Source organism: Tyto alba, unplaced genomic scaffold (genome assembly GCF_018691265.1).
Source record: "Tyto alba isolate M040663 unplaced genomic scaffold, T.alba_DEE_v4.0 Super-Scaffold_1000006, whole genome shotgun sequence".
NCBI classification, from domain to species: domain Eukaryota; kingdom Metazoa; phylum Chordata; class Aves; order Strigiformes; family Tytonidae; genus Tyto; species Tyto alba.
In genome coordinates, this window is record NW_024881272.1 from 18,121,286 (window position 1) to 18,148,059 (window position 26,774).

The window sequence follows — 26,774 nt, forward strand, 5'->3', positions numbered from 1 at the left end:
TGAAGTCAGGAACCATTTTATTTCCATCCAGTTTTGCAAGTATCAAGGATGGCATAAGAACTCATTCCACCACTATAATTTATTGAATTATTACAACCCTAGAAGAGGCAAAGCTTATAATGCTTCCTGGTTTTCCCTCCCAAGTGCTTATAAAGCTGTGATTATTTGGTTTAACTGTGTCTTTCTGTCCCTATCTAATACAAACCTCCTTCATTCTCTCCCCAGACAACAAAATACAGTAACTGGGTGTGGAGAAACAGCACTGAGGCGGTCAGAAATGAGAAGTTATAAAAATGTTAAACAGCAACATATACTACACTAACACCTGGGATGCTCAGAGCGTACAAAAGACAACTTTGCAACTATATCACGCTCTGTTGGCCATCATTATCCAAGATCAGTGCTGTAAGATTTGTTGTCTAGTACATGCACACACTTACCCCAGATTATCCTGATTCCTCTTAATTTCTAAGCAACAGCTCATTTTGTATTTACTTTTTTAATAGACAAAATACTGAAAATAGTTTCAGGTATTATTGCCCAACTAGCTTTAATAGCAAGAGTCAAATTGCATCTTCCACAATTATAGAATTAATGCTCAGTACTTGTCAACAGCTTTAAAAAGAAAGGTATGTTGAAAAATTACTTTCAGTATACCCCATGCAGTTGAACTGCTCAAATAGTTTAAACTCTTAATTTAACATATTCTAAGTTAGTGAAGCATTCATATCTAGAAACTAATTCCAGACAGTTCTTAGACCTCATATGACCGGAGATGAAACTGTTTAATATTATTACTATCAACAGAAAAAATTTCCACATGAAAAAAAGTATATACACTATACCACTATAGCCAGGCAATCAACTCCTTCATTTCAATACTATCATAAACATTTAATTGAATTATTTCAACCAGTAGAACCCAACCAACAATTTGTATTTCAGATTTTTTCAAACATATGATTACCTGTTAAAGGTTGCATTTTTTAGTTTGAATCTGAATAAATTTTTCTTTTCCAATACAATCAACTCAGTTCAATGCATTTAAGACTCATTTGTAAACTGTTCGCCCTCCTTTAATTCTCTCCATCTATACAGCTCTTTAAAGAGATATTAAGCAAAAGGCTTATAGAATGCAGTGATGCAGAGTTTCATTTTAAACTTAGCACTTATCTGAACATGTCTGCAAACGCTCCCTTACACGAGGTGGAAGTGTTTTTAACAACCTTTCTTCTACAATTAAACTATTCCGCTTTAAGAACTGACATTCTTCCAGTTCAGCAGGAAGTGATTCAAGATAGTTTCCAATGAGCTCTAATTGAACAAGATTCAGAAGCTGACCCACACAAGGGGACAAATTCATCAGACTGTTATTTCCCAGAAGAAGAAATTGCAGCTTTTTGCACTGAAATAATCCATCAGGCAGCATTTCAATCTAGAAAAATGAAAGAAAAGAACAAAAATACTGTACGTTAGAAGTTGCTAATCTACATGCAGCTGCATGTTTTGACATTTCCTTGTTTTATTTCAGGGTAAAAAAAAAATCCTCTTAGTTTATGGAAGGCTAAGGAAAGGGAAGAACATAATACTTCTATCATTATGTAATAAAGTGTTTGAGAAGACTACAGTGTTATATATATACAAATATATACCTGTTTTGTTATGAAGATGCTTAGCTACTGGCAGAAGTCAAGACAGAAGCCTGGCAGGGGGAGCATATGCACACACACATGCACAGAAGTGCATACAAATGCGTGCATTTGCAGGTGGCAGGGGCAATAAATACACTACTATATATGTCTAAGAATCACTTAATGAAGAACAAACAGATTGTGGAGAGACATTAACAGCTCCTGTGTTGCTAAACCTGTACAAGCAGCTCTCTGAAGTACAGTAGTAACTGAGTCCTGGTTCACACTGGCATGTAACATCCAAAACCAACCTCACCAGTGAAAACAATTATAAAGCTCAAAAGAAGTCTTAAGTCACAAGCCTGGATCCCACACTAATGAGCCAGACAATTTAGCACTGCTAACCAGCTACAATTATTTCCCTCTACCCAGTTAGACAGCTGAGCTGCTCATCAACTATCTGCTAATTCACTACAGCTGTCAGTTTGACATTCTAAGGTAAAAATTTAACACTGCTCACTTCCATTTAAATACCACACAGGATATACAGCTGCAGGGAAAGGGAACAAACTTCTGCAGCCATGCTAACCTATACCTTCTCTGGATCAGAACCCTTAAGCTGCTACAGACCAGGATAGTACTCAGTATTACACAAGCTTTGATGACACCAAGGTTTTAGTAATTAAACAAGCACCACCCCTTTTTTTCAGATTTACTGGGTTACTTTAATCATGAACATCACAAAAGAATTTTAAACCAGAGGCTGTTCCAGAATAAATGGTAGGTAAAGTCAATATTTGATTTTTTTTTTTTTTAAGTAGTAATTCAAAGTTCTACTTACATGGTTTTTTGTCAAAGCCAAGTACTGCAGATTGGTCAGATAACCGATTTCTTCAGGGATAGAGGTTAGCTTATTATAGCTAAGATCCAAATAGTGTAATTTTTTACAAAGAAATAACTGCAATGGAACATTTTTAATATTATTATAATTGAGATACAATTGTTCCAGGTTTGATAATGCACCAATCTGCACTGGGACATATGAAATACTGTTGTGCCACAGTTTTAAGCAAGAAAGGTTCTTAAGATGTTGAAAACTAATTATTTCTTCCACTGTTCTGAGATTATTTTCTTTTAAATCAATTTCATGCAAATTGTTGAGGGTAAAAATGGAATGAGGAATGCGCTCTAAATCACAGCAGATTAATTCCAAGGTTCTCAGGTTTACGAGCTTCTTCAGGTTATTTAGCACTATCAGTTTATTTCCCTCATTGTTGATAGACAAGTGCTGTAAGGAAGGCAAAAGATCTGTAACCACTTGAGGTATACGGGAAAGGTTGTTTCTTAAGTGAATTGATCTCAGATTTTTTAGCCCCTGAAAACTTTCGTTGTATATGGAGTTGTGATGATCTAACATGAAATATCCTGTTAAGCACAATTCTTGTAGATTTTTTAGATGAAAGACCCAAAACGGAATTCTTCCCATCTCACTAGATTTCAGGCGCAATGTTTTCAGGTTTTCTTCTAAAAAGCTGACTGCTGGATAATCCATAGTTAGTGATGAATGATAAACATTGAGTTCTTTGAGATTGACTAGCTGGGTCACGGCTGAAGGGAGTTTGGCTTCAGGAATAAGTTCCAGGCTTAGGACTTCTATTTCTGTCAGTTCAAAGACACTGTCTGGAAGACCATTTAACATGAAAAGGTGAAGTTCAATCTTGTCATGGGAATTTCTTACTAGTTTATTTTTCAGTTTTTCCACTGACCATTCATTGTTCAGATTTATCTGTTTCAGTTTGTTTTCACTCAGATCAGACAAGAATATTGAGAATCGTTGGGAATAAAGAGGATCATACTGATCTGCCAAGTGGAGAATAAATGCAAAGTCATTCTTTACATCGGGTATATCACTGTAGTTACTTTTCTCTCTCAACTTCTCAAAAGAATATTGCTTAAGTGAACTTCTTAACATCCACCACAAACTGTAAGTACAAGTTAAGCCATAAAAGATCACTAAAACAACATAAAATGAAGCCAAAACTTTAAAAATTTCTGCTAGTGAATAAACACACTGGTACCTTTTGTAGCCTGTAAAGGCTTGAACATTAACTACACAATCAATTTCAAGCGTAATAAATGATAAATAGTAGGGGACATAAATTATTATTATTACAAATACAACAACTTTCACTATAATCTGTTTCATATACACAGTATATATGACATCCTTCTCTTCAACGTGTACTCTGAATTTCTTCACTTTTTCAAATATAGCTTTAGCTTGTTCACCTTCTTTTTTGTCAAGAACACTTGAGGAATTTTCTCTTCCAGTTGTTTCCAAACCAGGTTGTGAATATGGCAGGGACTGTCTGCTGGCCCCTACATCTACTGAACTCCCAGGTGATGAAATCACTGCTTTTGATTTGGCTATTGGCAAATTCCTCACAGACTGCTCAGCAACTGTTTCTGAGAGGGCACGTGTTGTCCATGGAGAATCAAAACACTTCTGAAGAATGGCTACAAAGTGCTCAAGCCTGGAACTTGTACTAGGATAGTAAAGCCAGAAATTACTGCAAGCTGCAAAAATAAAGGTATGCAGAAGCACTAGGTATGGAAAAAATTTGGCAAACCAGTGAAGCTGTCTCTCATAACAGACTGCATCAATATAGGAATACTGCTGCCGATGGAGATCATTCTGGATTTTAAGCGGGATGATTATCTGTGCTGTAGAGCTAGCTGACATGTTAAGGTTGGCTTTAACTAAATCCCAAGGCACGGCACAATGATTGTCAAATTCTAGCTTGCAAGGAAGACAACACAAAACTCTGGTTTGAGTAAGCTGGAGAGCCCCAGCGAGCACAGCAACTAGCAGCATTATCATGGTGAGGTAATACCAGAAGACATCCCACCATGGTTTTAGTATGTGGTAGGATGACTGGGCATCTGCTAAGTATTTGAGTTCTGTTAGGGTGATCATGACTTTCACCTGTGAGAGAACAGCAGCTGGTAGAAGAAAAAAGAAAAGACAACCTTAGAGAATTGTTAAAAACAATTTCTCACCATTAAACACTTGAACCTTATTACTGTTTTCAGAGTTTTAAATGTGTAACATTTGGCCTAGCATCCAGAGCATAGCAAAAAGATCCAAAAACTCCTGGGACCTAAGCCTAGCCATCAGCTTATTTTAAGGAAAGTTACTTGCAAGGCAATAAACTTAAATGAAGAGTGAAACTAGCATCAGAGATTAGGAGAAAGTATATTTTGACCAAACATTTGGTTACTGTTCTAGTAGAAGCAACAAGCAGTTATAAGTTAAAGCAGTGTCTGATACATTACTAGCAGTCCTTCACCACTGTCTTAAACTTACATAGCAGAAGTGATTTCTCATTTATGAAGAATTCAAATAAGAACGATATATTAACATGATGACTCTTGTAATTTAGAATTTATAATAGATCAAATCATTCTACCCAATTAAAGAATAAAGGATACACAGAAATTCTCAAAAGAACAATTTTGCATTACATATTCTTACATATAATTGTCCATCTTCCATCAAGATAATTAAGCATACTGACAGAATGAAAATGAAGCTAACAGAACTTGTTATTGTCCAATATTGTCATATATATAAAAATGACACAATTAACCCCCAGCAGTATAGGTTTGGTTCATACTTACTTTACCAATTAAAGAGAATAAATACACAGCACTGCTCAGTCAGGAGGTCTACATCTTTTAAAATTCCTTGGACATGCCATCTTTACATTTGTCTTCATTCTGGATGAAGAAAACATTGAATATACTTTATTTTTAACAGCTTCACCTAAATAAAGAGCAAACATCACAGCTTTCATTAGAACTGTTGCCTTATTGCAGACATCAGGATCCAAGATGCTCTGCATTGCTACATCTATATGAAATGGAACAAAACATACTCAGACATGGCCATGTAGAATGTGAAGTCAAAGTTTCGCACGGTCATGTCAACACAGAAAACAGGAAACTGCCTACAGCTAGCCCTATTTCAACTGGGAAGTTCTTTTTTGTTTTTGTTTTTCTTCCCAGATAACTATGTGAAAATAAAATATGCAACACCCAAGACTCCAAGGAGTAGAATTCAGTCATAATTTTGATATATCAAGGTTTGGCAGAACAGCAAGTTTCTCAAAAAGAAAGGCCCATATTTCACATCTTGAAACAAATTAATAAGCTATCCAGTGTCAATGGCAATACCACAGACACTACCAGCTTTGGAAGAAACTTACCATAAATTTTGTTAGGCAGTACAGATACCGAACATCCCCATTGCTTTGCATTTTTCTTAATCATAGAATCATTTAGGTTGGAAAAGACCTTTAAGATTGAGTTCATCCATAAACCTAACACTGCCGAGTCTACCATTAAACCATGTCCCTAAGCACCACATTTACAGGTCTTTTAAATACCTCCAGGGATGGTGACTCAACCACTTCTCTGGGCAGCCTGTTCCAATGCTTGACAACTCTTCCAGTGAAGAAATTTTTCCTAATATCCAATCTAAACCTCCCCTGGCACAACTTGAGGCCGTTTCCTCCTGTCTTGTTACTTGGGAGAAGAGACTGACACCCACCTCGCTGCAACCTCCTTTCAGCTGTAGAGAGTGACAAGACCTCCCCTGAGTCGCCTTTTTTCCAGACTAAACACCCCCAGTTCCCTCAGCTGCTCCTCAGGAGACTTGTGCTCTAGACCCTTCACCAGCTTCGTCATCCTTGTTTGAACAGGCTCTGGCACCTCAATGTCTTTCTCATGGGGAAGAGCCCAAAACTGAACACAGTATTCAAGGTGTGGCCTCACGACTGCTGAGTACAGGGGTACAATCATTTCCCTAGGCCTGCTGGTCACACTATTTCTGACAGAAGCCAGCATGCTACTAGCCTTCTTGGCCACCTGGGCACATTGCTGGCTCATATCCATAATGTGTTTGCACTGGACATTTCAATTCCAGAGCTGACAAGCTGTTATAAAAAGACAAACATCAGCTGAACTAAGGCAGACCCTAACTCTTAATCCGCATGCACATTTAAATGGGGAAGAACAGCCGAAAAAAGTTAACCCTTCTTGATTGACAGGGTCACTTTTAATAGAATGTAGAAACTTACCAGGCCCACTCAAGGGAATGCAGCCGAAGGAAGACAGGATGGTTACAATATACTCCTGGAGAGAAAATAAATAATCATCAGATCATGAAATATTTGGACTCCAATAACTGCGTATTAGAGAACAGCTGCTCATTACTCCACTCCTTCCACAGTAGTGTTTTAAAGGTCCAACATTTAATGAGCAAAATATCTATTTAGGTCTACAATATCTAGTTGGAATAATTTAAGAAGCCATCCCCCTCAAATTATTGGTCACCATCTGAAAGCTGCTTTTCATAAGGTACAGCTAAAGTAATGGCCCTTGTCATTGTCCACTTTAAGCACTAAAAGCCATTTAAGCTCAACAACTTTTGCATTTACTTAAAGTTGCTAGTCCTGTAGCTAAGATGCTCTAACCATAGCAAAGAAATAGCTATTTTTTCAGTCACTCCAGCTCAATTGGCAAAAAACACTTCTGTAGATACATTTAAAATGAGTTCTTTTGATACAATTCTTCAGGGTTGGAATATAAAAGCGTAAGTGTAAAAGCACAGAAAGGTACTAAACCCATTCAAATTAAGGCTTTCATTCTGTAAAGAATATCTGAATCATGTTTCAATTCAAGCCAAACATGCTTGATTTGAATGCAGACAGAAAAAAAAAAAAGGTGTTTTTTTTTTTTTTCCATTTCCAAGCTAGAATTAAAACCAGTCAATTGTCACTTGAACTTTGATACAAAAATTAAAGAGTTGGGACCCCTGTTGAAGTTGTAAAGCACATGGTAAGAGATAAATACGTTGAATGATTCAAAGTCAGAGCAAAAGGTATAAGTAACATTTTTAACAAAGGAAAACATTCCAAAAGTCAAAATGACCACTGAACTGGATGAGAGTTTAAAATAGCATGAAAGGTCTAATTAGCATGAGGATAGGAACAATTCTTTTCTTGGCAAACATGTAAAACTTGTCAGGGACTTGGGCAAATACCGACATTAAGATGTTTATATAACTAAATGTTTATTACAGAAAGTTACAAGTAACACAATAATGCACATATGTACTTTGCAGGTTTACACAAAGAGCACCACTCTGCTGGTGACAGACCTGTTTTGGGGAATAAGCAAGGCTCTTGTTGAACATAAGGGACAGAATTCAAAGTACAATAAAACAGTTAACACTGTTTGATAAAGTATTTTCTCTACAAGTTACAGAAAAAACAAGCAAACAAAAAAAAAAACCCAGAAAATTGAACTTAAGTCAATTCTATTAAAAACATATTGATATACTTGAGAGTATACATAACCCAGTACAACTTCTTCAAGCAATGCCATAATACTCCAACAAAAGGTGGCTTGTTTTTACACAGATTGAGAACTCAAAGTGAGCCTGATCCATGTAATTTTGTAAGGTCTGTTTCTACAAAATGCTTTCTTTGTCACCTCCCTGCCTTGAACTGGCAAGCTGGTAGTCCTTATCACATATGCAAGAAAAAAGGCTACATTCTTGCTGTGGTTTTAGAACACTTTCTAGCAGAAAGCAAGTATCACAGTATTAAGTATTTAAATACTTTAACTCTGGTCTTGTTAATGACTACTTTTTGAAGCCTTCCAATGAAGCATGCATATTCATTACAATTCTATGTATATGAAATAAAGCTTCCTATCAGACAAGTACACAGTATATAAGCGTAATATAAATGTGAATTATTAATGGTAATTTTGCTAAAGAAAGTTTTCTTTCAAATCCTATCTATATGCCAAAAGTGACTAATCAAATGGAATAATGCTGAACAGCAATGGGTTTGATAAATCTCATCTCCAGCAGCTTTCAACCCATATCAAAGCCATAAAAGCTTTTCAAAGTGGCCTAATCCAATTGGCAATCTTTCTTAGAAGATGAGACACAGAAGTTCAGCCCCAGGCTAAATGATGACTTCAAGAGAGTTACCCCAGACCAGTACTGGGACACAGGCCAGAAAAATAAAGTGAAAAGGATCACTAATATCTAGGCAATTTTTAGTTACTTCAAGACTTAGAAATCTGATCAACAGAAACATTTCCAGAATATGAATAAAAGGCTACCCTTTTGAAAAATGTTATCTATAAGCATCAAACATACCCCCTCCCCTCCCCTGCTGCAGAAAGGTTACTTAACATTGCACTACTCTGTCATCTGGTCACTGCTCACATAATTTTAGGCATATTTAGTTAGGGAAGGTTCCACAGCAAGCTAAGTGCCTTGCTGTCCTCCCCAATGGATAATGGGCTACAAAAAAAGCCAATACCTGACAGGAAACTGTTATTTTTAAGGCTACACTGTTTTTGTTGATTGTTTAAGTATTCAACTGGTGGTTTTGACACACTAAATTCATCAAAATAGATTTATACAACTAAAGCATCTCGACAGGTATTGCAGTGGCCCCTCTATCTTGCCTTCTTCCCCCTCCCCCTCAGAGAAACAGAGCCATCAAGTTTTCAGCCCATCTCTTTAAACTCATCCTGTCATTTCAAAAGCATGATGTGTTTCTCAAGATAAGGAGACACTGACATACTAAGTAAACATGTCTATTTCATCAATTTTCTATCAAAAGTGATTCTTGAACTACAGTAACAACTTAGCTTTTAGCTAGTTTAAATGTATCCCTTTCTTCCAAAGTTTTGGATGAAAAATTGAGTTCGATAATAAACATGCAATCAATTTTGCTTCATAGGCAGTTTTGACTCTTCTACTGGATTGCTAGTACCTGTTTATGGTCTCACATGCACAGCCTGAACCTCTACTTGCAAATAAATCCTCATGAATATTCCTAAAGGGGAAAAAAGTAAAAAAACTTTATCTCCCCACACACTCATCATCCAAACCACATCTTTCCTGGCTAAAACTTCCCCTTCTATTGACATGCTACCATGTCCCTTTCCATCTCTTTCCTAAACAACAAAAAGCCAGATACTGCAAGAGTTCTGCTGCATATCTGACTTCATAAAGAATGATAGTCATACATACTCTTAGCAGATGTGTTCGGATGACTGCCTCTCCCTTTTTTAAGCCTCTTACTGACAAGTAATAGACTACTCAATCCAAGCACTAAATTTGATATATGGTCTTTCAGAATCTGTACTTTAACCACTTGTGTGCACAAGCAGATTTAGTTGTAGGATCTTTCCTACAGGGACTGTATTTTTGGATCTGTATTCCACTGAATGCACAACATACAAGATTAGAGAAAGCTTCTTTCCAGTTCCTTCTGAAGAAGGTCACAGGTGACAATTAAACATGTATAAGTGATTATCCTTTTGTATTTGAAATAAACCTGAAGACATTTCTACACTTTACAAAAACCAGCATATTCCTCCAGCACAGGATGTTCTAGACTACACTAACATTGTTACAAGTTTTCCATGTCAAAGTTTCAAACAATTAAAGGCTATAATTACAACTACAGACAATCTCAACCACCAGTGTCTGGATTAACTAGACGCCTTGATTTTCTTAAATGCTCCTGCTCTCAAGACAGTACTGCTGAATAGAACATGTGGAACAGTAACAGCAAAGTCTTATGCTGTTTAAGAAGCAGTCCTTACTCTCTGGAGAAGGCTGCTTACACAGGACTATGTAGCCCAATGATTTCTGGGGAAAAATAATTGTAAACATACTTTTAGTTTAAAATTTAGTAAGTTAGGCTACACTTAAATTTTTACTTCACATGGGTTATTCTTCTCTGGTATTACTTCAGAGCTAACTGCACAGCACATAAGCTAATAAAAAGTCTTGCAAAGTTAAGCAACTACTACCATACCTTCAGCAAGCTATGAAAAATAGAGCACAACATAACAAGTGTATTTTAAATAGTTTCCTCAACTACAAAAAAGCCTTAACATTCCTAGGTTCAACACAAAAGGCCTTAGATTAGGTAGAAACAACATCTTAAGGGCAGCTTCACCTAAACTGAGAATACCTGTCTTTATTCTATTATTTCCTTTCTCTGGTACGCTTAATGCAAGAGAAATACTTTATCTTGCAGTCTAATCTAAATTGAAATTAAGTTTTACTCCAATTTGATTTGTTTTACAAGCACAAGACTTATTCTTGAAATCTGATTGTGTAGGATTAGATATGTTATATTATGCATTTCTAACCTATGTCTGCAGCACTCCAGAGAAGACTGTTGTCTTGCTTGAGCCATATTAACTTCAGCTCTCATTAAATGCCATCAATATGCAAGTATTAAGCCTTTTCTCTATTCAAGGAAGGCTAGTAAAGAATTAACTGGTAGTAAAATGTGTCGCTGGTCAAGCACTCACTAAGGAGATAGATCATTTTCAAACATTCTGGTTGCATAGGTACTTAAAATTACATACCTGTAGGCCACATGATAACTAATCACATCAGCAAGGTCTGCCCAAGTGCATGAAGTTGCTTAAGCCGAATTCTCAGAAGTGGATGGGAGGGAGAAACCAAGTCAACTATTTTGAGGCTTAAATTCTACAACGAAGTAGTAATACAAGATATGTATTTAAAATATATGTTAAATGTGCTCTGTATTTTGTACTAGTCTAGCCTAGAGAGCAATTTTAAATAAAAATTCATATTCAGACATACATACTTTAACTGGTAAACAGCGTTTCTTCAGTCCTCTTCTCAAGTTCAAGGTGCTAAGGATTGCATTCTAGCTAAAATATGTCACAACCTATGCTCTTAGAAAGGCCTGTACTAGTAAGAAAAATATTCAGTTTAAACCCAAGTTTAAGACCAATTAGACAGTAGGTGAGGCAAGCAGTTTAAGCAAAAAACACTGCGAACCAAATTGAAGAAAAACTGATAAGTAGGTACAAAGCTAGGTTCCTGAACAAGTGGGTTTCAGAGTTAAGCATGCAAGCAATCTAATGGTAAAAAACTCAAGTAAAATGAAAGGTAGACCAGCTTTGTTTTGCACATAATTGCATCAGCACAACTGATCTCTTTGAAAGCAAACTGACTACATTCTGGGCAAGTCATAGTCATAAGTGTTTTCCAAGATTCCTACCAACCCAAGCAGAATCTATACGGAACCAAACTAGTAAGCAGTAGTTTGTACAGCTTTGGTGTCCCAACACTATTTTCAAACTCAGAGATGCATTTTTTTTTTAATATAAATTAGGTTACGTCAGGTGATGATAAAAGTATGACAGGAAAGACTAACTACACAGACAAGTATTATAGTGCTGTGGTCTCTTCTTTCCTTGTGGACACATTATGATAAACCTGCAGCCAAGCTGTAGTAGCTTTGCCAGACCATGGATTTATTTTCAGCTTGTGTTCTCACCCCTTTAATTCCTCTTAGCTACAAATATAAATACATTAACTTAAGTTTAAGAGATGTATTAGAACCTAAAATACTGATTGCAATAAATATCAAAATAAGCAACTGTTTAGAAAAGAGTGCTTTCTATTCATTATACAAAGAATTCAAAGAGTAAATTCACTTAGAAACATATTTTGTTTCACCCTAATACTTAACTAATAATTTAATTTGTTTTCTCACTGGAAATTCTAGCACTCTTTTTTAGAAAGCAGATTTTTATTTGCTCTATGAATTTATATTTCTTCAAACAATTATAAATTTCACATATTCTGCTTGAAAAATTCTAAGTAGAAAAAGACTGCCAAAACTCCATATTGGTATTATGCACTGCTATCATAAGTCTGCTTGGCAATTACAAAAGTAATACAGCAAAACCCATTAACAAATAAAAAAATAATTTGAAGTAGTTCCATAAAGCTTTTTTTTTTTTTTTTTTTTAATAAAATGAATGTAACAAACTGTAGTAGTTCTGACTGGAAGAACATGGTATACTGAGGTGTTCCACTCTGGCTAGTTAACAGGCCCAGGCCTGTGCTGTGGAGATCTCTTGGCCAGAGGATAAATTTAGCCAGCTCGTAACAGAGGAGTCTGCAGGCAGCTCCCACTTGATACCAACGATTACACCACCTGTATGTCCTTGTCTTTATCAAGAACTGCACTAAGAAGTTATCCCGAGAACATCTTTCCTGGTTAACAGTAGAAATGATGCACAGAGTTGTTTTCTTGTAAGAAAATTCTGTAGTATCTTGAATGATCAAAATGAGGTAACACTTTCTTCAGGCAGGGTCCACGCAGTATGCTTCACAAGGATTGAAGGCTCATTTGATGCTGCACCACTTGTGTTCCCAGCCTCTAAAGGGATGCCAGATTATCTATGCTATTCTCCTTTTAGTGTTAAATGCAATAAAAAGCATTTTCAGTTATATCATACAAAGTCTGATTACCTTTCTTACTGGGATCAAGGACCAGCACCTCTTGGTACAAGACACAAACCATATAGATTGTCTTCCAGAAGGTCATTCCTGAAATTCTCTTTAAGTTAAAAAAGGGGCCCCAAAAACTGAAACAAGTCCCAGATAACTGCTATGTGACACCAGACAGTCTAATCACGTCTCATTCATTTTCAGCACAAAGAGGTTAGTATTTGAAGTGAAGCAATGTCTTGTGTCAGCCTCCTTTCCTCTTTTTTTGATCCCATAACACCAAGTAAACAAAAGCTGCAGTATTGAATAAGAAGTAGGAGAGGGGTATACATTCCTACTAAAGTATCTATACACTTCTAAAATCTCAATGAATTGTATTTTTAAACTTGGCATTAGACAGCACATAATGAATAACAGAAAGTCAGTTCATGTTAAGTCTCAAAAAAGGGGGTACAGGTACGTAAGCAGAATCAGCACCCAAGCAGTGTAAGAGACTGTCTTTACAAATAAATTTGAAGCCAAGCACATTCAAAGCATGTATCAATTATCCCCTTGCAGACAAACCTATCTTTTTTTATTAAATAGGATTGTGAGAGCACTGAGATACTAGACTACATTAGCCACAGCAATTTACTTAAATCATCATCACCCCAGAGTGGCTTATGGTACCACAGACCCAAGAAACAAGTCCAGTTACAAATCCATTAGTTTTCCCTTTCAACAAAATCTGACACTCAAGTTATAGAAGTTAAAATTAAACAGAGCTGCAAGTAGGTCCATTTCTTTGATTAAGTAAATGGTTTTAAAGCCGAGCATAAGAGATCAAATCTAGGATAAAGAAAATAACCTCCAGAGTGACTCAATACTTTATCAGCTAAGAAAAAGCTGGTAATTTCACAAAAATTACAAGCAATTAATAGCAAATGCTGATATATTTCTGGCCACAGGCCTACTGAACAAAAAAAAAAAAGGTAGACTAGATAAAAATAAGATATAACACTTGCACTTGTTGTGCAAACAACAGGTTTTTTTGCTCTAACTTTTGAGCCATTTGTTGAAAGCAACCAAAAGAAGAGAAGGAAAAACTCCACCTGGACTAATCCTTTGTAGGAAGAATGTGAGAACGTGCCACCAATGATGTAGCCCTAAGAGCAGCAAAGGCTGTCCTCCACTAATACCCAAGAAAATACTTGTAGCAGACGGGGCCATTGTTCCTGTATAAACTTAATCTAGATGCCTAAAGAACATTATCATTGCACTTGGAAAAAGCCAAAAAAACCAGAATCAGATCTGCGAAATTTAACAATGCTCAGAGGAATGGTGACTCAAAGTAAGCTTTCAAGCACAAGAAAAATAAGAATATACTGGTGGTGGAAAGGAGGGAATAGAAGAACATGGGAAATGCATCTGCCTTCTCAGGACAGAAGTACAAAGTCCATCTGTGCTCAGTTAATGCTTATTCAAACCAGTATGGGAAAAGACAACTCTCTCCAGAGATGCCCGCAGGCATGCCATGCTGTTAAACATTCCAGTCCAAAGGTGCCATGGAATACATCAGAGAAGTGGCACAGATTACACTCTTAAATGGTACCTAAAAGCACAGACATCCTTTCTTGTTCCCTCATCCCCCAATTAGGTTTTAAAATCAGTATGGCAGCACTGAAGACAGAAATAGCACACCAATACTACAGTCCTTACTTCCAAGTTCCAGAGAAATCTTAGCGCAAGTTTGGAGCATTTAGTATGAAAAGTCTCCTTGGTTCTTCACCTGTTCTTTCCTAAACTAGGAAGGCTGTACCAAAAGCCATCTCAACAGGTCTACACTGGTACCGATATCCATGGCATGCAGTACCTTTTACAGCTTTCCCAGAACCCATCTTACACAACATTACATCAAGTTCTTCATCCCACTACTAACACAACAAACAGACACCTTCCAACTGCATGAAGTTAGATTTTCAAGCTCATTTAATGCCTTTTTATTCTTGTAACTGCATTCTTGGGTCTTTCTCATGCTGAGAAATATGAATACATAACCATAAGACAATGGAATCAGCAGTATCCCTCCAGCACTCTAAAGGAAGCCTCAACGGTATCTATTTAATTCTGCATACCGAGATAAGTACTACAATAGAAAATTAATTTTTATCCCTTTACTTTCCAGAAGTCAGACAGATACTCATGATGTCCATTCAATTGTGTTGCTATGCTCAGGATATCAGAAAGCAAACCAGAGGAAGATAACACTAGAGAATATTCACAACTTAAATACTACAAGATTCCTCTACTAGCAGATGCTTTATATCATATATATAAATACTTTATGAAGAATAGGAGAAACGTTAAATTAGGAACATTATATAGTAACAACACAACTTCTCACTAGGTAATCAGAGAAGCTATTCTGGATTTTCCTACAAATCTTGGTAGGTTCTGAGAGCTGGAAGCACACATGACATTATTTTTCCTAATAGTGGTCAGGCAGTTATCTTTGCCTAATCTCAGAAATGTGAATTTGTATTTATAATCCTTATTCTAACTAGAAACATCAAAATGATTCAAACTATCTAGTACAATAAGTTAAAATTCCAACATTCAGCCCAAAAAGGAAACTGGTGCTTTTTCAATATTTAGACTGCCAAGACCAAACAGTATCCTATCAGGATAACAGATGTTGAGAACAAACAGAAACATCAAGTGAGGTCACAAATCAAAAATATATACCAAATATATTCTGTCTTTGCAAGATAATTCTTACCATGCACCGACATGACATAGCTACAAGATTTAAGAACTGTCAAAACCCAGTGTTTTGGTTTTAAATTTTGCTGATGTTGCATAAATTTAATGAAGAACTTTCCAGAAGGGATTATTATTACTTCCACAGGCAACAATTTAACTGCATCTAGGAAAATAGAATTACCAGAGCAGCAATACAAAACCACATCTGATTTTACTCTATTAGTTCTGACATCGGAACACTGATTCAGATTTTCAGCAGTGGCTCATATCTCCTTCTCAGAAACAGCAGCTTTTCACCTTAACACGGAAGAGTTACTCTTCAAAGCCAGCCTGACAAGTTGAGGCACTTGATGTTAGTTGTTCAGTCTAAGCGTCTAAAATAAAAATAATAGTAATAGATAGGTTTCCAATCTGATTCAAACTCAGGCACTCTTTTTGAATGCCTCTCTCCTGAAACCTATCTTGTCATCTTTTTAAAGATTCTCCCCACTCCAAAGTAAAAAAAAAAAAACTTGTGAAACTCTGCAGTCAAATACAAACTCACATGAAACGGAAATAAAACAGGTTTTACTAATCCTCTGGCAGGGAGCATGCTGTCTGCACAATTGCCTCAATGTCTTAACTATCTGTTCATATTATCCTACATTATGTATTTATTAATTGGACACAGCAACCAGCTTCATCATCTTTTCTTTTAATAAAATGAAAGGACCGAAGGACAAATGTCACATTGCACACACTGTGTAATTGTGTATGCACAAATTACATACCAATGCCTAAACCCAACTCTACCATTTAAGAACTGCACAGACGTATGTGATCACGAGAGCTGAAAGTGGTGTTGTGCTTATCAGAAGCATCTCCTAGAACAATGCTAAGTTTCAGAACCACATACAAGCGATCAGACTTGAATGCTACAGTAAACCTACAGTAATCATGCTTTGTTTTCTGAACAAACACAAAGTTAGCTTAGCACCTACATTCATGCTTTATATTTCCATCAAGCCCAAGTATGCTGTGCAAGTGTTCTATGGTGCAATATTTCCTTTTTGAGTAGGCTGCCCCAAGAGGCCTAACAACTGGTAAGTTTCTTCAGATGGCAGTACTACAAGAAAAGCACTTTTTGGTATGAAGTCAAGTTTAATAACTTCAAAAACAAGTATCAAGGTTTTATCATCACCTGAATCAATTAAGAACTCTGAAGTAAAAAACCTCTATCCCCATATTTGTAAGAAACTGAATAATTGTTTGAAGCAAAGCAGACACTACTTTTAACAACTCTAGTTCAGTAAAGCACTTGAATATTGACATATCCCGTCTCACTTGAATTAAGCAATGTTTTAGTGCTTTCCTGACTGAGTCAGTGTCATTGCAAAGTTAGTATTTAAACAATGTTAATGTTTAATAAAAACATTTACTTAGAAAACAGTTTTCTTGTACTGCAAAGGCACTAGCAAAGTAATAATTTTCACACTTCTACTGGCAGGAGTTGGAAGTGATAGTTTGTCTTGTTAATAATTTAAACACAGCCTAGAAACAGACAGATTTTAGTTAAAACTTTTCAAATGCCCTCCCTTCTTCAAGTATTTTAGATTATACAACACATGCGTATCAATATTTTGGTTTCATTCAGATGGAAAGATTGATTTAAAGGATAAATGCTCTATCATTAGAGTCTAAGTCTGCAGTTCTTAAATTTTAGACCTTTACACGTTTGCATGCAGATGAACTTTAGCTACCAGAAAATATCTGAATAAATATCTGACAACCTGAACTACTCATAGAAAACCAATATTTTCCCCAGAAAACTAAGGCAGTAATGCCTGGGACACCAGGGGTCACATGTCCTGGGGGTTTAAGTGAGAGCTTTAAAATCAATGTCACTTTAATTAAGCCTGAGTAAACTACATGACCATAGTTTTGTAACTGCTGTGTCACAAAACTGAAACTTGGTTTCCATATTAAACTAAAACCACAACTCAGAATAGTATCCCCCAAAGAAACAAAGTGTTTATAACATTGTCTTAGGCCTAATAACAATTAGGAGCAACAAAACCAGATTGTGTTACTACCATATTCTTTGTTGGTACCACTGAATACCTTACTGGCACTTTCAATCCCATCAGTTCCACACAATCAACTAAATTCTCAATTTTGGTATAAAAAAATTGCATTCCAGTTTACAGTATCAGAACATACTAAGAAGTTAAGCACTTCTGATGAAAATGCACACACATAATTTAATTCAGGGTGTGTGAATATACTATTTCAAAACAGAACTGCACCAATGAGAATTAAACTGAAGATACTCCATTACAAGTTTTCTCTACAACTCCCTTATGATAGTTGAAAGACCCTAGAATCCTCTTGGGTGCACATCAGAGGACCGTGTACCAGCACTGTACCCCAAACCGCATTTGCAACAGCTTTAGGAGCTGCATCATCTGCCTTCTTCCCAATGTATTATACCACTAGAAAGCCTAGCCTTTTCATATCAGTGAGTTTAAAATCAAACAATTGGGGAAACTGTCCCTAATTATTATGAAACTGTAGTTCAGTATTGAATTACTATTTAGTCTCAACTAGCTAGAAATTATATCCAGAACTAGTTCACAGCACACTAACAACTCTTGGGGAAAAGAATCACCAAACCCAAGTATAACTACAATAAACTGAAGCCCACTCACCAAGTCTGATAAAACTCTAATTGGAATATGTACACAAGATAGTTCAGACAAATAAGCAGCTTAGTTATTAATAACTTGAGACCACATGACTCATAACAAGCCTTCTGACATTAATGATGCTGACTACCCTCATGGCAATGGTAGGGTTAATAAGATGTAGCTGAGAGGCTGTGGCCTGCATTTACTGGTTACCACAAAGTACAGTTACAAGTTTGATGTGTGGCTCTGAACTCACTCCGTACAGAATACAAACATGTATTAGACAAGGCACACAATAGCTTCTCACTAGTTAAGAAGAATAAAGCATATTAGTTAATCATTAGCAAATTAATAATAGATATATGTTCCTAAACCAACATATAATCTATATCATTTAAACATTAAAATGACAGCATAGATAAAAAAATACTAATTCCACTTTACATTCCTCACTGTTCTATATGGCTACCCATGGTATGTGAACCAAGTATCTCCACAACCACAGCACCAACTTCTACCTTATCTTTAAATAGTTACTGCAAGAGCAACTGGCAGAGTGACACTATTTGCAAGACAAGGGCTGAACAGCTGTTATAAAGATGCCTACAGAAAGGATAAACACAGCCCACAGGTTGGCGCCCAGAATACAGACAGCAGTGTGAAACATTGAGGTAGACAACATAGACACCAGCATAAACCACACCTTATCTCTTTAGTCACATAAAATATCCACTTCTAATCCTAGCTGAGAAAAGCTTTACGACTTTAGCAGTAGGAATTGTAAGTTGAAGCAATACTACTAGTGCCTACAGCCTCTTTCGCTACCAGTAGCATTCAGTAGCAGCTAAAGAAACACAAGATTTCTCCCTCCACAAATCCATTACAAAAATACTTCTTCAGCAGTGACATACTGCTCTACAAACTTCATTTTATAGTGCTGAAATACTGATGGATATTTCTTTAGCATTGTTCGTCCCTCTCTAAAATTTACTCAACATGCTTTCACCAACTTCAAAGAGCAGCTATACTGGTATCTTGCAAGAAACAAGAACCAATTTTATTTTTCTCCCCATGAGAATTCTACTTTCCTGAAAAAGGAAAAATAAGTCCAACCAGCAACTCTTAAGAGTGCAAGGAAACAAGCATGCTAATACTGCAAATTTCTAAGAGTTATATGAATCCTACTGAAGTTGAAACTCACACTACGTTAATGTAAAATTCAGTAGAACATAAAAACATATGCTAATGTAAAACTCTGCGATAAACATTGTTATCTAGCCACAACAGAATGTTTTAAACATGAGAAAACCCTTATGGAAACTTGTACCTTATCCTAACTATTGGTTCTCTACTGCAGTCATTCTCCTTTCTGCTTTCATTTCTTGTCCCCTGCCCTGCTCAGCACCACAGATACAAAAGACAAACACTACTTATGAAAACTCTATTCCCCACAATCAGCTGAGTTACACAGAGTAAAAAAATGCACACAATATACTGAAACAACGCATAATAAATTCTATGAGTGATATACTGTAAGATTTCAATACTTAAGCCTTGTGAGCTTTCCCCCCTGCCACGTTGACAGTTTAAGAACTCAGAGATAGATTAATAAACCTTCATCTGTTGCCCTCTGTGCTAGGAAGGTACATAGGGAAGAATTTATAAACATCAGGAAATAATTGAGGTCTTATCACTTAAGCAGGCAGGGAAAGCTACGAGTCAGCATAGCATGTAGCTTAAATACTTGAAACTGCAAGTAGCCACATTAGTCCTAGCTCATTCTAGCATTACCTCAAAGGTATTGTTTTAAATGACCACAAAAGGCACCCATCAAACACAGCTTATCTGATCAGCATAATTAATGATAATATTCATCCAAAACTAAGCATTAGGGAATCCCACTTTAATCACTCCTACAGAACTGGTTAATTGCAGAATTCACCACAAATTCTTAGTTGAGGCCAGGAAGCTGCCTCAATTTCACCTCAGAACAGAACGCACAAAGTAAGCCTTATGTCACTGAAACAACTCGGCTAGGATGCAAGTAAGAACTATCATGCTAGAAACCCCTGACTACAAGATCATTGTCTTGCTGGAGATGAGAAACGCATTGCCAGGACAGAGGAAAGAAAAAGAACAACAAAGAAGAAAACGCTTCGTATTCCAGACGCAGGACTGTCAGGCCTCAGCACTGAGTTCGAGTCCCCTCTCCCGTTCGGAGAAGCCGGGACTCGGCACCCGCCGGCCCTTTGCCCGGGGGCAGGTGCCGCGGCCGCACCTGGGGCCGGGGGGTGGCGGCTGCCACCCGGCCGCGCCGCGCCCGGGAAGAGGAAGGGAGCCCCAGGTCACTTGAGGACACGCGTAAACGCCGGTTACGCAAATCAGAAAACGGTTTTCTGCCGAGCCCCACCCGTAGGGGAGCGGGGCGGCCACCCGGCCCCAGGGCAGGCACCGTCTCGCTCCGGCGCCCCGGCCCAGCCGGCCTGCGGGAGGCGGGCAGGGGAGCGGCCCCGCGGCAGAACGCCGCCGGGGGAGGGGGCGGACGCCGTGCAGGCTCACCGGGCGGCCCGGCAGCCCCCTCCGCTCCCGCAGGTGAAGGGGCCCCGCCTCGGCCCCTCAAGGTGGCGGGAGAAGCGGAGGCGGGCTCCCGGCGGCGATGAGGGCCCGCCGCGCGCTGCCCCGGGAAAAGCCCTGCTCCGTCCGGCCCCCCCCCCCGGCTCCTCCTCCGCCCGCCCGCCCGCCCCTCCCTCCCCCGCCGGGGTAGCGGAGCACCTGTCAGCGACGGCCGCCCCCCGCTTACCTGGCCGCGCCGCCTCGCCTCACCTCCCCTCCCCTCCCCTCCCTCCCGGTGTGGCGTGACCGACCGGCCGGCGCGCGCCTCCGCGCAACGCCGTGCCGCCCGCGCACTCCGTCCGCGAGGGAGCCGGCAGCGCAGCGCGAGGCACCGGCTCCAACCGGCACTTCTCGGATCTGGGCCCGCCCCCGCCCCGCCGCCGTTGTCACGTTACCGGCCGCGCCAGCCAATGCGGCGCGGCCGGCGGAACCGCTGACGGGCCGCGGGGCGGGGGCTGCGGCGGACAAAAGCGCCCCCGCCCCGCCCCGCCCCGCCCCGCCCCGCCCCGCCCCGCCGCGCCGCGCTCACCTGCGGAACCACCTGAGGGCCCCCCCGGGCCGGGGCAGCCCCGCCAGGGTCAGAGCCGCCCTCCCCGGTGCTGCCGTTTAAACAAATCGAGCTGCTGAAGAAGCGAGAAAGCAATTATCGCCGGCGATTAGAAAATAAAAATGAAAGGAGGCGACACGTGCGGAGAGGCAACTTAATCTGACGGAGGGCGCGCGGTTTTGTGGGCACCGTCCGGGAAGGGGTGCGGGTCTCGGTGCCACAGCAGCCCCGGGGGTGGCGGTGCGGGCAGCAGGTGGCGGTGAGCGCGCCCACGCCCCCCCACCCCCGCGGGGGCGAGCGGAAGGAGCGGGCGCTCGCCCAGGCGAGGAGCGCAGGGCGCGGCCCGGCCCACCCCGCGCCCACCTCCCTGTCGGCAAAAGCCCGTAGTTCTCCATTGCGAGACCTTTCTGTGGCTCTACAGTTCCAGTGAAAACCAGGGAATAATATAAAAAAGTTCCAAACATACACAATTTTTAAATTTATTTATGTTTAAATCAATCATAGGTTCACTTGACTTCCCTACTTCATCTTTTTCTCCAGCAAACAGTGCAGCTTCCCTCCTCCAAACGTCCGAGGAGGCTGCTTCTGCTGGGCAAACCCGTGAAAGACTGAAGGAAAATTCTGATTCCTATCTAGATTTTTGCAAATAACTGGGAGAAATAGACTGTGTCGGCTCCCTCTCCGTCATACAAACAGCTCAATTGCTCAGATAATTTACCTGCCATATTTTCAATATTAGCAACTCCATTGCAAGAATCTATTCAAAATTCTATTTACAATATAATTATACTCCCTACACTCTCCTATAGTAATGTTTATTGTTTCTCTAGTCATCTGTTTCATAGAAAAAAGATATACTATTGAAATATTTCTTTTACTCCATAAAATGCCAAAATCATTTTCTTCACAGGTGTACAAAAACCCCCTTCATTTAAACAGCACAGACACTAAATTTTGCAAAAGTAACAATTTGCAAATTGTATTCTGTACACATTTAGCTATTATTATTAGTTACAACTTAAAAGAGTCACTAAAATATACACAAAAGTATGTGCTTGTTTTGAAACACAAGTATTGCAGTTGAGCCAAAAGTGAAACTAATTACAAACAAGTGAAACTTGCTTTTTAACCCAAACACATAGAAATTCTAATGCAAACATGTATGTTGTAAAAAAACCCAAATAAATAAATAAATAAATGCATGTTTGTTTCAATAGTTTGCAGTCTTACTGGTAGCCTAGCAGAAAATGTATGTTTTGTATTTGTTTTAGGCTGAGAGTTTCTGCTTAAGGTGATGTACTTTGACAGTAATCTAGCCTCAGAGAAGCTGCTGTTGCCATCACAAAGATGACAAGAGTGTGGCACTGTCTGCAATTACTGCTCCCAGAGTCCTTGGTAAGGTTTGGCAAATGGCAGAGTGCAGGCCAGTAACCTTCCCAGGAGACCCGTTCCCTTTTGTCTCATGACCTGCCACCTCCTTAGCTGACTGTTTCTGGATTCCATCCTCAGGACAAATCTTCTGACCTGTCAGGGTTTCCCTGAGGAATGATTTCATCCATTTTACCTTACTGGAACTGTTTCCCCTTTCTGTGAGCAAAATAAATAAAAGTACATCTTATTCTATAATCTTCCTTTGTACTAACTCGAAACGTCTGTCTCCAGGATCTGCCACATTTTCTTTTTGTCAGCAATAAACAAGGAAGACTAATGTTTAATTAAATTATAAAATCAATAACTATTTGTGATAAAAATAAAAGGAAAAGTATTAAGTCAAAACACTGGTGTTTATGGTCATACGTTTCATAATTGCTTAAGCAAAAGACTGCAACCCAACTTTATAGGTCTGGTTCTTCATTACTCTGCTACTGAGCAGCTCCTGGGGAAGCACGAGTGTAGCACTCAACTCATCAGTCACACCCCAAAAATCTCCAATCAAGGACGTCTGAGCAAAGGAAATATTTTATTAACCACCTACTCAAAATCAACACTGTTTTTAGCTGTGAAGCTCCTGACTGTATACCTAGCAGATTAAATTCATCTTTGGGGTTATCTTAGTGCAATTATTTTGGGATTAATTTCTTCCAGTCTTTTTCAAGCAACATTATTTAGAAAATGTTCTTCAAGTTCTAACACCCTTTCTAATTGTTTGTCACAGCCATTTATAAGATACTGAAAAACAACAGCTTGACAATCCAGGGAAAGCTGAGTTTCATTTCACACATCATGCCATCTCCTGATCTTTTTTAACTTGATATTTAGATGTTATGAAATCAACTTCAAATGTCAAAAGACGTAACAGTTTCAAATGTTATGCTCAGTGTGACTAATGAGTGTCCTGAGCATCTACTCCAAACCCTTCGCTTGTACAATTTTGGGAAATCTCATGAAGTAAGAAAGGGAAAGCTATATAGCAGAATCCTCTATATTTAAGAGGGTAATATTTATAGTCAAAATGTCACTCTAAAATATTTCCTATTGAATGTTCTTTTTTTAATATCAGAGAGATTATATTATACTTGTCTTTTAACCCTCCAATAGTGCTTGGAGTTGCAGGAGCAACAGCATCTTGATTGGCAATCATGCTGGCAGCAGTTATCTGAAGCTGAGCCAGTTCTTTGAATAAAGCACCCTGTGACAACTTGCCTTGTGATCACCAAGTGCATTTCTGACCGCCTGTTTCTCAAGATCCCATCTTTTGATATGAGCTTTATAGTTAGCTGAAGCCTTAACCAGCAATTCACAACCCTTTAACTTCTAAAATGCCATATTACCATTTATTATCCTAAAGAGAATAAAATACATGTAAGCTTCATAGTTCTCCATATAATTTAATTTCAGTCACCGACACATCCTGATTACTATCACACTTGTTCTTTCTGGCATTTGCTAAGGGTTCTTTGTCTTCCTCTGAGAATTTATAAATTGCATGTTACATACACTCCAGATCATTGATTCCCTAGTGCAATAATGTGGCTTGCAGTTAACAAAAAGGGTTCTCACTGCAGGGGTGGGTATTTCAGAACAACACTTCCCTCTGCTGGAGCTGTGGGCAGTCACAGCTCTGCCTGCACTGGAGGGACCTGCCCAAATCCTCTGCCCCTAGCTCAGGCAGGACCCCTTCTTTCAGACAGCTTTGGACAGTAATAAACTAGCAAAGGTCTTAATTTATCAAATTAATAAGATAATCATAAAAGTTTAATCCACCATCAGCCAGACAGGAATATCAATTTAGTTTCTACTCAAAAGGGGAGTATCTCCAAGCTGTAGATATTGCTAGAATTGGGATCTTAGGGTCTGCCATTTCATATTCACTTGAAAACCCTGACACTTTAGCTCTTGAGTTGCACTACAGTACTTCAGAGTAGTAGATGCATCCTTGTCTGGACGTACTTCAGTGAAAAAGCATCAGGATCATAGGGTATCCCAAGAACAATACCATACATAGGCCATCCCACTAAACACTGCACATTTGAGAAGACAGCATGTTCTTTGTTTTTCTCTGTTCTGTGCTGATACCTAATGCTCTGTGTTTACCTGTGAGGAAGTGAGTGCAAAGTGACAGCAGCATGTTCATATCATTTATTTTGGCCCATTACAGTGCAGGCAGCCTAAAAACCCTATAAATGTACAGTATATCTGGTTGCTAGCATGTACCTCACTTTGCAGCAATGGATATATAGATCTATTGTCGGCAGAGACCTTCTTTACACAGTTTAGGTTGATTTTAATTGACAACTCTTAAGTGTCAATTGGACCTTCATGCCACATAGAATTAAATCAATATTTAAAACACCTTTACCCAGACCAACAGGCACTTCTTTGTAGAGTGTGTATATAGGGCACCACAGAAAAAAAAAAGATTAATTTTTTTAAGAAATAGAAACTCTTGCTGCACTTTTTGTAATTCTAATGGAAACCAAAAATAGTGCTACGGTGAATTTTAATTGAGTGCTACACTTTCTATCTGGCTATTTGTTCCAAACTGCTAGCAATAACCAGAGTATGGTACTACATACTTTACAGAGGGTTTAGATGGAAGCTACCATATTCAGATACAACTGTCTTGCGTTCAGGTTATACAGTTATTGGAATACTGTTCACAACCGAGGGAGGGGGAGTGTTAAAAGGAAGGGGAGAGACTTGCCAAGATAAATGAGGAAGACTGTGCTTAATTCTTGCTCTCCACAAGGACAGGAACTGGCCCCAGTGTAGTACAACATGTGCTCCTAACTCAATTGTACAAACACAACTGAAAAACATAATTAAGCTTTTTGCTGAACAAAGATTCTGTTCACATACTCTGATGAATGAAGGCTTTTGGTGGACTTCAAAACATAGGAAGATGACGAATAAGCTAAAGATGGGGGAAGGGGAGTAGAAAATACAGATCTAACCCTAAAACAATATTCCCAGTCAGAGAAATTTACTTTGAAAAGGGAGACAGAGATGTTCCACAGAAAAACTGTCAGAAGACTGGATCAAAGTGGTAATATTAAAAGGTAGAACAGGTAACAGTGCTGAAAGCAATATTGAGTTTAACTGGAATAAACCTTCATTAGAAGACAGGAAACAGGTGATTACACGGTAGGTGGTTGCTGATTTGTGCTCAAAAAAAGCCCGTGCTAAGCACACTGAAGGTCTAGTTAGAAAAGATCATATAAGAAATATTTCTCATGAAAAAAAAGAAGTATTTTCAAAGAGTTTGGAGATGAAATAAAAGGCTTGAATAAAGAAATCAGAATGTCAAGATCAAGAAAACATCCTGGGTAACAGAAATATAGAAAGGACATTTAAAAAAATACACAGCTAAAGTTGGCATAAGTAATGCTTTTCTAAGCAGGATGTTTTCCAGTCATCACCTGGTTTTTAAATGCTGAAGAATAAGGATTACTCTCTCCTTCATTTAGATAGCATTGTGTTCTTGCGTCCTGGTGATTCTTGCATCTTACTCCTATTGACTAATTGTGAAGTCTTTGTCTGAGACTTTCCAAGAAAACATCCAAGGTGGGCTCTAAGTACACAGAGCAACTAAAGATTAGTATTTGAGTTTTCAACACAAAATAAATGTTTGTTGGTTCCAGTAGCCCTACAGTCATTAACAGCTCACACACATCACAATATTGCATTACTAGTAATTGATATATGTCTGCTAGAATTCTAATAATGACCAAAAAAAAAAAAAAAATGAGTGC

At 38.6% G+C, this 26,774-nt stretch overlaps 1 protein-coding gene across 5 annotated transcripts in view; it reads right to left on the reverse strand.

Moving 5' to 3' along the window:
• Positions 1 to 26,774, reverse strand: part of LRRC8B (leucine rich repeat containing 8 VRAC subunit B) — a 30,491-nt gene continuing 3,717 nt past the window's right edge. The window contains exons 1-5 of one of the 5 annotated variants that reach the window (XM_042786388.1): positions 21,565 to 21,586; positions 6,773 to 6,827; positions 5,313 to 5,411; positions 2,473 to 4,634; positions 1 to 1,435 (exon numbers count right to left, since the gene is read on the reverse strand). In XM_042786388.1, coding sequence (XP_042642322.1) covers positions 1,163 to 1,435; positions 2,473 to 4,608 — 2,409 coding nt within the window. In that variant the 5' untranslated portion in view covers positions 4,609 to 4,634; positions 5,313 to 5,411; positions 6,773 to 6,827; positions 21,565 to 21,586 and the 3' untranslated portion in view covers positions 1 to 1,162. Of the gene's footprint in view, positions 1,436 to 2,472; positions 4,635 to 5,312; positions 5,412 to 6,772; positions 6,828 to 20,727; positions 20,744 to 20,981; positions 21,005 to 21,222; positions 21,409 to 21,564; positions 21,587 to 26,774 lie in introns of those variants that run through there. The other 4 variants (XM_033000581.2, XM_042786389.1, XM_033000580.2 and 1 more) reach the window with 4 other exon arrangements.